The sequence below is a fragment of the Carassius auratus genome, chromosome 19, assembly GCF_003368295.1.
Source record: "Carassius auratus strain Wakin chromosome 19, ASM336829v1, whole genome shotgun sequence".
Classification (NCBI taxonomy): domain Eukaryota; kingdom Metazoa; phylum Chordata; class Actinopteri; order Cypriniformes; family Cyprinidae; genus Carassius; species Carassius auratus.
Window position 1 is genome coordinate 14,457,509 of NC_039261.1, and position 10,468 is coordinate 14,467,976.

General features: G+C 38.8%; 1 protein-coding gene across 1 annotated transcript; it reads left to right on the plus strand.

Annotated features, from left to right (window-relative positions):
- Nucleotides 1-7,965: 7,965 nt before the first annotated feature.
- Nucleotides 7,966-10,468, plus strand: tnfa (tumor necrosis factor a (TNF superfamily, member 2)). Its single transcript, XM_026290186.1, has 4 exons — nt 7,966-8,231; nt 8,341-8,368; nt 8,462-8,533; nt 9,312-10,468. Exons 1-4 carry the CDS (start codon nt 8,085-8,087, stop codon nt 9,749-9,751), a joined length of 687 nt encoding a protein of 228 aa, XP_026145971.1. The 5' UTR covers nt 7,966-8,084; the 3' UTR covers nt 9,752-10,468.

Sequence of the window (10,468 nt, forward strand, 5' to 3'; positions counted from 1 at the left end):
TGGAAGGTGCGGCTTCTGGTGTAGACGTCACTGTGCGGGTTACCTCACTTAAACTAAAAAAAGAAACAAACAAACAAAAAAACCCTAAAGATACTAAACGTTACTTTCTGAGACTTCTCTGATTGCTAAATCTTTGCAATTCGTTGATAACAAAAACAAGTTTCTTAAGAATTAATATTATTTTTAAAGATTTTTAAACAGTTCTTTGTCTACAGTTTTATTTTATTCTATTTATTTCTCTCATTTTTTCTTAACCCTACTATTAAGTCTGTCTATGAAAGATTTCGCTATTTATTTACTCTTCAAGCATTAACAATGCTTTTGAGTTTGGTAACCTTTATATTTTGCGATGAATATTTCATACGAGAGTCTTTTTATGTATAATTCTTATAGACTATGACCCATTTCCTTCTCATGAGAAAAATCAGGCTTTTGTATCTCATGATTATGAAATAATAAGTCATAATTACTGTGACATAAAAAGTTTAAATTATGAGTTACTAAGTCATAATTATGATATAAAAAAGTAAAAATTATGACATTCTGTTAGTTATGAAACAAAATGAAAAAATATTGGATAAAACATCATAATTGTGAGAAAGGAAAAATAATAGTATAAAACGTAATTGTGACAGAGGAAATATTAGATAAATACGAAATTATGTCATACTGGTTCATAATAAAGGGGCAAAAAAGTCATTATTATAAAACAAGTTCTAATAATCATCTCATAATTATGATTGAATAAAACATTTTCTTTTTCTTATGAGACAGAAATGGGTTTCCATATACATATGATCTCATTTTATAGTTTATTGTGAGTGAGTATTTTGTTTTCTTTTTACTATTGTCTTCTGTTTTAATGCAAAACGTACAGTTATTTGTTTTAATTAAGAAACTCTAAAGAATCCCAACTGAACCTAAGTGAGCACTTTTAATAATCACAAATGTTTAAATGTTATATGGGAAAACTCTGATGAAAACAGTGACTTCCATGAGGAAATATACACATTATTAGACGGTATTGTGCAATATATTGCATAGCAATGTTTTTTTAAAGAAGTGTAAGATGACTATAAAGTAGCTGAGGCAACACTTAAAAAGTTCTTGCACTATAGGAAACTGTGGTCTACACAGGATTACGACACCGCACATTTCTATTCAGCAGAAGGGAAGCAGGTGTGTGTGTGCCGGAGGACTGTTGGAAGGTCAGGTGTGTGTGAGGTGTGGGTGTGTGTGTGTAAGAGAGAGAGAGAGAGGGAGGGAGAAAGTGTGTTTTCCACAGCTATTCAAATTAAACAATCATTAAAAATTCCCAGACTTTGAAGCATTTAGGGAGAGTGATTAGTCCCCCACCCACGGTCCCAACCCCAAGATGAGTCAGGGCAAGGTAACGCCCCATGCAGAGACCATGCACCCACAAAGGATGTTCCCCTGAAACAAATTACTGTACATGTCTTGATCAAACCATAGAATCATATGCATAGAATATATACTGTTCAAAAATTTGGTTCAATAAGGTTGTTTCTGAATGAAATTAATACTTTTATTCAGCAAGGATGAGTGACAGTAAATACATTTATAATGTTACATAAGGTGTATATTTTTTAACTTTGTATATATCAAAAAAGTTTATATACTGGTATGTATAAGTAATGTAAAAGTGTTGCAGAGAGGACGTGGTTTAGCGAAGTCTGTAGAGAGTATAAAACGCCAGGAGAGACAGAAGCAGTCGAGAGAGAGACGGACTGCTGACCACCGGAAGGAGTTAACCAGAAGTGTTTGCCAATAGAGTCTGCTAGTGTCAGAATAAAAGTCACCATTAGTGTTTGTAACGATTACTTTTGATTTATTAAAAACCTTGTCAGCAGTCCATCCGACCCCATGCTCCTTTCCTTCCTACGAACTCACTACACTGGTGCCGAAACCCGGGAAAGGAAGAAGGAGTGCCGCCACCATGCAGAGCCAGTCCTCCACCCCATTTGAGGACGTCATCTCATCCCTCGCGGCTGATCCCCCTGCTCTCGGGCGAGTCCAAGGTGGCCGCACAACAGCTACCGGTGGCGAGCCTCCTGGTCTTCGACGACCTGAAGAGGGCCATCATTCAGCGGGTCGGTCGGACCCCAGAGCAGCATCGCCAGCGGATCCGTTCACTGGACCTGGTGGAATCCGGTCAGCCCTTTGCGATGGCCCAGCAGCTCCGGGACTCCTGCCGCAAGTGGCTACTGGCAGAGGGAAGTGACGTGGAACACATCATCGACCTCATGGTGCTGGAGCAATTCATCACTCGGCTTCTGAAGAGAACAGCCGAGTGGGTCCAGTGCCACCGTCCCACGTCGCTGGACTCGGCCATATATCTAGCGGAGGACCACATGGTGGCATCCCCAAGGTTCGGCAAACTCACCACCTCAGTCTCTCTCTCCTCCTCTCTCCCCTCTCCTTCTCTCTCTCGACCTGTCCTTCTCCCTAGGTCCCGTCCACCCGGCCCTCCTTGTGTCCCGCCCCGGTGGTGGGTTTGACCAAGGGCATCACGTGAGTCCAAGGGCCCCGCCAAGGGGGGCTGCCAGAGGGGACAGCGCTTCAGTTTCTCCGCTATCTCCGCTCCAATTCTCCAATCCACTCCCTGCCATTGGGGCGGTGGGAAGGTCTGGGCTGGCCTGTTGACGTTTCGGGGACCCGGAGCATTTTGTGGAGAGGTGTCGAGTGATGGAGGTGGGAAAGATGATCTAGGTCCCGGATGTGCCACAGGCCACCCCCAGTCAGGCAGGAGAGTACCAAATACCTGTGAGTATCAAGGGGGGGACATATCCAGCCTTGTTGGATTCAGGATGTAACCAAACCTCAATCCATCAAAGCCTTATTCAACCGGGGGCATTGGGTACAAGCCGCGTGGTTAAGGTGTGGTGCATACACAGGGATGTGGTGGAGTATCCGGTGGTCCCAATTATTATACATTTCAGGGGTCAAAAGCATAGTGTGGAGGTAGCGGTTAGTCCCCACTTCTGGCATCCGATAATTTTGGGAACGAATTGGCCCCCGTTTATGATTTATTGGGGTCGTTATTTGCAGATGCCTCTTGGGGAAATAAGACACGGAAGGGGGCCGCGCGGGTGCAGATGGGAGAAACTGAGCCAGGATAGCTGGGTTCTGCTTCAGGGGAACCGAGCGAAATCAAGAGACTTATTCTCTCTGAGCGTAATGACTTTCCTCTGGAGCAGTCTCAGGATGAGACATTAAAACATGCTTTTCAACAGGTCCGCTCCATCGATGGCCAGCCTCTCCAACCTGCCCACCCGCTCACCTATCCGTATTTTGCCATTTTAAGAGATCGGTTGTATCGAGTGACCCAAGGTAATCGTGTCAGCAGGCCTTTACCCAGGTCAAGGCTGCCCTGTGTGGCGGGTTGTTGTTACACTCTCCTGATTTTTCTCTCCATTTTCTGTTGCAGACGGATGCGTTGGACAGGGGACTGGGTGCAGTCCTGTCCCAGGAGATAGAGGTGCTGTACATTAGCCAGAAGCTCTCGAAGAGAGAGGTTAAGTACAGCACCATAGAAAAAGAGTGCCTTGCCATCAGATGGGCTGTCCTCACCCTCCGCTATTATCTCCTGGGACGGGAATTCGCCCTCTGTTTGGACCATGCTCCGCTGCAGTGGCTCCACCGCATGAAGGATACCAATGCGCAGATCACTCGTTGGTATCTGGCTCTACAGTCTTTTAAGTTCAAGGTTTTAAGGTCAAGGTGTTCAGATGGCTGTGGCAGACTTCCTCTCCAGAAATGGGGGGAGGGGGGTATGTGGCAGGGGGGGCGTGGTTTATCGAAGTCTGCAGCGGGAGAGAGAATCAAGTGACGAATGGTAAGTGAGTGGTTTGGGCGGAAACGATCAACACCTGTCTCTTGTTTCAGTAATTGGCGTGTAGAGAGTATTAAACGCCAGGAGAGACAGAAGCAGACGAGAGAGAGAGGGACTGCTGACCACCGGAAGGAGTTAACCAGAAGCGTTTGCCTATAGAGTCTGTCAGAATAAAAGTCACCATTAGTGTTTGAAACGATTACTCTTGATTTATTAAAAATCTTGTCAGCTGTCTATCCGACAGATAAATTACAATTGAACATATAATCAAACAAAAACAGTTATTTTAAGTTGCAATAATATTTTACAGTATTGCTGTTTTTACTGTACTTTTGGTCAAATAATTGCTTAAAACACTTTCAAAACTATTAAAAATCTTCTTAACCAATTAATATAAAAGAACACTTGAATGTCAGAGCATTAGATAATATCAGACCAAATGACTTTATCATGAACAGTATATCTGCTGTTTTATAAATTTATAACCAGTATGCAATGCGCCCCCCCCCCCACCCCCCAAAAAAATTCCCCTGGTTTAATACTGGTTTATTCTTTTCATTTGTAATATTTAATTCCAGTGTACATTGACATTCATGTGTCAGTCCAATGAGTGAATGCTCTTTCCACCCATACCTGTCAGATTAGCATGCAGTCTCTGTTTAAATTAAGAGGAAGATTTGTTATTGTAAAAGACTGAGATTAGTCAGACGAGTGTTGGATTACTTAGATGGCAGAATTCCCCACATCTCTACACCTCAGTCGCTGTCATCTTCTTACAGATATGTGGGAGGCAGTTCATGATGCTACACATGGAGGAAGCTCACAATGTGTTGTCATATACGCCAAACTTGGCCAATTTCATATAATGTCATTATTCCAGGGAAGAGCACAAGCGTGTCGTGTGCCTCTGAAAACGGCATCCCATGACCAAAATTTTGATGTATTCTTCATTTGGCTTCTGTTTCACTTCCTTTGGAGAAGCTATGATATTTTTAAAGAAGTAATCTCACAATTGAGGTGGAGGGTGAATAAATATAGTTTAGTAATTTCAGGGGAATGTTTTATCAGTCAGTATTTACAATGACTGAATCAAAAGTATGTTGTGGTAAATTTGCCTGAGATACAGTATCTCATCTAAAAAGATTACGTTTTAAACATATCTATAGCTCTATAATAAAGTCATAGATCAAAGCAAGGGCTGCAAGGGAGCTCTGTGTTTTTCAGTTCAGCGTTTGCACTGAAATGTGACCACAGAGATTCACTACACTATTTTTAAATGTCCTACTTTTGATTTCTCCAGATTCAGTAAGCCTACGTATCTTTCACATCTCTACGCAGAAGCTGAAGACCTGCATCATTTGGCCCATGCACTGGCAATGCACTGGAAATTGCTGTTGGTATAGTGATGTACCACAGTTTCCAATATACACCCCACATACACCTTTAACGTTTGAGCAATATGGTAATGAGAACAAGGATTAAAACTGCTTGTGGATGTAAAACAGCGCAGGAATGGTTTCTTGCATTACCATGTGTCTACAAGCTCTGACAGCAGACATAACTACTTTCTCACAAAAACAATTTGTTAGCCTATTGACTGAATCCTTTTTAAAGAATCAAACATGAATTTTTAAAGAAGCTATTTAAGTGTTGGGAAGTAACTGCCACTGGTTACATGTAACAGAGTTGCACAAATTAATTATATAAATAAATGTAACTGTAATCAAAGTATTACTGATGAAAATGATTACAAATGGAGTTACATCTGAATATTTTCACACACACAGATTTGACTGATTTCTTTCCCGAATCGACTGCTCTACGATATGAGAGGTCATGTTAGAGGATATGAGAGGAGTTTATGTCACATGCTTATCCAATAACTGTTTTAGTCTCTGTTTGGGTTTATGTATATATGCTTTAGTTTTTAAGATGAACTGTTTTCCCCCCAAGGCATTGTTAGATGCCAGTGTTTCCTGTCACAGCAATGCAAAGATTTGACTTCAAAAACAGTATCTCTGATTAATGTCTTGTTATTTTTTTAACCTCAAAATGATCTCAAAGTAAAAAGAGGTGTTAAAGTCTGATTTTGTGGTGGCTGTGCTTTAAAGTGACATTTTTATCATCTTAACTCTAGTGAAGTCTGACAGTTTGAAAATGATTAATAATTGAATACATTGATTAGAAATGTATAAAAGCAATCAAAAGGGAATTAAGTGTAATCCGTTACATTACATTAATAAAGTAACTGAAATAGTTACACTGCATATCACATATTACAAATAATATTACATTTCCAAAGTAGCCTTCAGAAGATGGACATTGACAATTGAAAGTATTTGATATTTCATGGTGTTCATTAAGTATTTTATGCTATTTTATGACATTCTGGTTCAAGAAATGTGGAGCTTTTCTGTAAGAGTTTGACATTACATAATCACTAGTATAGCGAATATATGAAAAAAATCCTCTGCTTGATTTTTTTTTTCAACAAAGTTGCCATTTTGGTACAAAATATGTACATTTATAATAACCATACAGAAATTTGGAGCCTTTATAAATATCTCTCAGTAATCTCAGTCTGACTCATTCATTTATCCAATAACAATTATTCCCATACCTTATATTATATTAATTTATTGAGCTTCACTGTTTACAACATATATTTAGCATGTATTTAAAATATATATTGGCCAAATGTTTAAAGAACTTTTAAATTGAATTATACAGCACAATCCTTGTTTACATGAACGCAGAAGCTTTTTTTCTGTATTGATGTGACATAACCTATTGTCATAGTTTCTGTGTTTGTGCTTTTACAAGCATCTACCTGTCGAGCAGAGCTACACTAACATCCCCTGATGTTTTAAGACCTGCATGAAAAGCCATTGTCTGAGATAAACGGACAGAATAATTCCTCTCCTAGCACACGTTCACGCTGTGAGGCAAAAGCACTTATTTCTTTGTGCACTTTCAATTATGTCATGATGAACACACAAACACAAAAAGAGGAAATGATGTTGTTAACTTCTCATTTGGAGCGGAGGACTGAGTTTTGGAAAACCTTTGAAGAAAGAGCAGAATATCGCAACAAACAGAGAAAAATCCATTCAAGAATTTTTGATTGATTCTTAGTAAGAGGAGGAAAATCCTATCTCCATTGTCATATGATAGCTTTCAGAATATGGGAAATAAACGCAATTATTTTTAATGATTTATGACAAAAGGCTGCTATTAATGGAAAATCCTATAAATTTGTGCTCTGTATAATCTGGTTGAATATTTACAGAGAAATCAAACAGAAAACCAGTGAAAGAGACACCTCTTGATAATATTCTGAATTACATCATTCAATGAAAAACGTATAGGCTTATATTCTGAAGGGATCGTTGAAATATGATACACCATAAATTAAGTTTTAATGATTTTACTCACTTAACCTATATGAATAATGACGTTTGAAATATCATTTTTGGAAATATCATAGATTCCCTTAATGAATTCTAATAATTATTCAATTAAATGATAAAAATACAAGTAACAACATACTGGCCTTTTGCATTCTTGACTCACAGGTCTCAATTTGAAATGAAAATGCTAAAAATCTAAAATCTGAATTAACCACAAAATCTCCATTAACAAAATTAGACCGATCTAAACATAATTTAATGATAAAAATGCATACATGACTGAAATCCAAAATAAATGAAATAAATGTAAACTCAAAGAACCTTCCAGTGAACAGTTCTTAAAAGAAGCATTTTTTTTCTTAGTTTAAAGAACATTCTGAAAATCGACAGAACTTTTTCCCACCATGAAGAAGCCTTTGCGCAGTGAAAGAGTTCTATGGAACTCAAAACTTCTTCATAGAATCATCTTTGTTTTTAGAGTGAAACGATGAATGAATCAAATCTGTAAAAAATGGTCCATACATTATTTTTGTGGTTGGAATCACCTTTTGCGAGTGTATCTGTCTGGGTGTATCTCATGGTTTCTCCTCTCAGTCTCCCTCTACCGCTCATTTCTCCACACTGTCTGACATCACTGGAGTTTCCCCTATCTCTGTTTAAAAAGAAGAACCAGTTTTTCTGAGCACAAAGCAATCAGAGCAACCGAGCAAAACACTACAGTGATAAACTGCATTGAGGAGACTTTACAAGACCATTTAAAAGAGTTTTGACACGCTGAGGTTTCTTATACTTGGACATAGTTGAACTTACTAACAGACACAATGATGATAGATGTTGAGAGTCAGTTAGCTGAAGAAGGAGCGCAGGTGACGGTGTCGAGGAGGAGGTCCGGTGTCTGGCGGGTGTGTGGGGTCCTGCTGGCTGTGGCCCTGTGTGCCGCCGCCGCTGTCTGCTTCACATTCAACAAGGTGACTATCCTGAGCCACACACATCATGCATGGCACTGTAAATATGCCATTTCAGACACATGTGTGTGCATTACTGTGTACTTACTGTTACGTTTCTTCTTCATTCTAGTCTCAGAACAATCAGGAAAGTGGAAATGGTGAGTTCAGACCCTCAGTTTCATATCAATTCATGTGATTTTCTGCCAAACTTAATCATCTTATACAAGTTATTTTGTGTTTTTCCCCATCAGAGCTGAGGCTAACATTAAGAGACCATCTTTCAAAAGAAAATGTCACTTCCAAGGCCGCGATCCATTTAACAGGTAAGCTTGATTCAGTAAATAAACACTAAACATCAGCTCTCCTCAGAATGCAATCAAACTTTAAGCAGCTTTGCGCTGCATTATACATCTTAAATATATTACTTTTAGGGGTGATTTTATTAAGTTTTATCATTTGGTTATGCATCTAGAAATGTGTGTCAGATTTCACTCCTATAGAAAGAAGTTCGGTTTTAAAATGTGTCTGTTTTTGTTAATCTAAGGCGAGAGTTACTGTATAGCAGTCAAACTCTACTGTAATTTGACATTACATTCATCTGTCAATTAGAAGTTGCATGACATGCTCTCATCCTCAATGATACAAATTGAGAAAAAGATTATGACGCTGATTACAGTAGATACACTTTTCAAACATAGTTTTGATGCTTTGTATCGCACCTGCTAAAACAATGAAATACTGAAATTTAGAGACATTCAAATTAATTTTAAAATGTAATGTGTCCATAATTGAACGGACAGGTATTTTTACAGCATTCATTAATCTATGTTAGTGTTACTGTATACATAGGGTACTACTGTTTGTTTATAATATATGAATTAATGTCCAATTAGGCAATGGGTACTACTGTTTGTTTATAATATATTAATTAATGTCCAATTAGGCAATGTCAAATGTAAAAAGTTCATTATCTACTTGCATTCTTATGACTTGCATTCACCAAGACCATAAAATAAACCACTATGGCACAAGTTTGTCACTTGATGTCTGCAAGACCTATTGAGAAGCACCGACTCATGTGTTTGTCGTTTTCTCTTCTAGGTGCATATGACCCTGACGTGTGTACGGACAACCTAGACTGGAAACAGAACCAGGACCAGGCTTTTGTTTCAGGTGGCTTGAAACTAGTGGACAGAGAGATCATCATTCCTTACGACGGCATTTACTTCGTCTACAGTCAGGTGTCTTTCCACATCAGCTGCAAGGCTGACGTGACTGAGGAACACGAGGGCGTGCACATGAGCCACGCAGTGTTGCGCTTCTCGGAGTCCTACGCCAGCTACAAGCCGCTCTTCAGCGCGATCCGCTCGGCCTGCGTGCACGCGACTGACACTGAAGACCTGTGGTACAACACCATTTACCTCGGAGCGGCCTTCAACCTGCGAGCTGGAGACAAACTGCGCACCGACACCACCACAGAACTCCTGCCCCGCGTGGAAAGCGAAAACGGAAAGACCTTCTTTGGGGTGTTTGCTTTATGAGATCAGATGCACTCAAAAAATCAGTGGAAACAGTACGCAGTTTACTTTAAATATTTACACGTTTATTTACAGTTTTTTTTAAATACTTATTTATTTTATATTTATTATATATTATTTATATTATTTATTTTTACATGTACAGTATATGGTACTGCAGTGGACATTTGTAAATGCACTGGACATTTCAAGTCAAAAATACATGTAAATGACGTGCTGTTTAAATTAATGTGTAATGCGAATGTTAATATTTTGTATTTATGAGGAGTTTATTTATTGAACTATTCATTAAATTAATGAAAATGCACTGTCTCTATATAACTCTGAAGTGTAATTTGCATTTTCTCTGCAATTTCCATCTTTTCCTTTTAATCAGCAATTGGTTCTGATAATAGGCTTCTGAGAGAACAAAGAGTAGAAACACCGATTGTGCAAAGGTGTTACAAGGTATTAACTTGTACAAGTGCTTATGACACACCAAATCGATAACATCATGATGCAGTTTAATCTCCATCTGTGTTTGGAATGGAATACTAGTTAACTGTAGTAGAGTATAGCAATATACTGCCAATGTGTACTGTATTATTATTATTTAATATTGGTTTATAGAATGCGACAGTGACTGCCAACTTTATTGGTGAGTATTTCTCCGAATCATTTTTTACCATTGTGATCTAAAAAAAAAGTCTCTGTTATAAGCCATGATCCAAACCAACAAGA

Bases quoted from the DNA above. Each gene is read 5' to 3' on its own strand.
- tnfa (XM_026290186.1), top strand. From the start codon at position 8,085: ATGATGATAGATGTTGAGAGTCAGTTAGCTGAAGAAGGAGCGCAGGTG. The intron at 8,232-8,340 runs GTGACTATCCTG...TCTTCATTCTAG, and splicing joins TCTGCTTCACATTCAACAAG to TCTCAGAACAATCAGGAAAG. The intron at 8,534-9,311 runs GTAAGCTTGATT...TTTCTCTTCTAG, and splicing joins GGCCGCGATCCATTTAACAG to GTGCATATGACCCTGACGTG.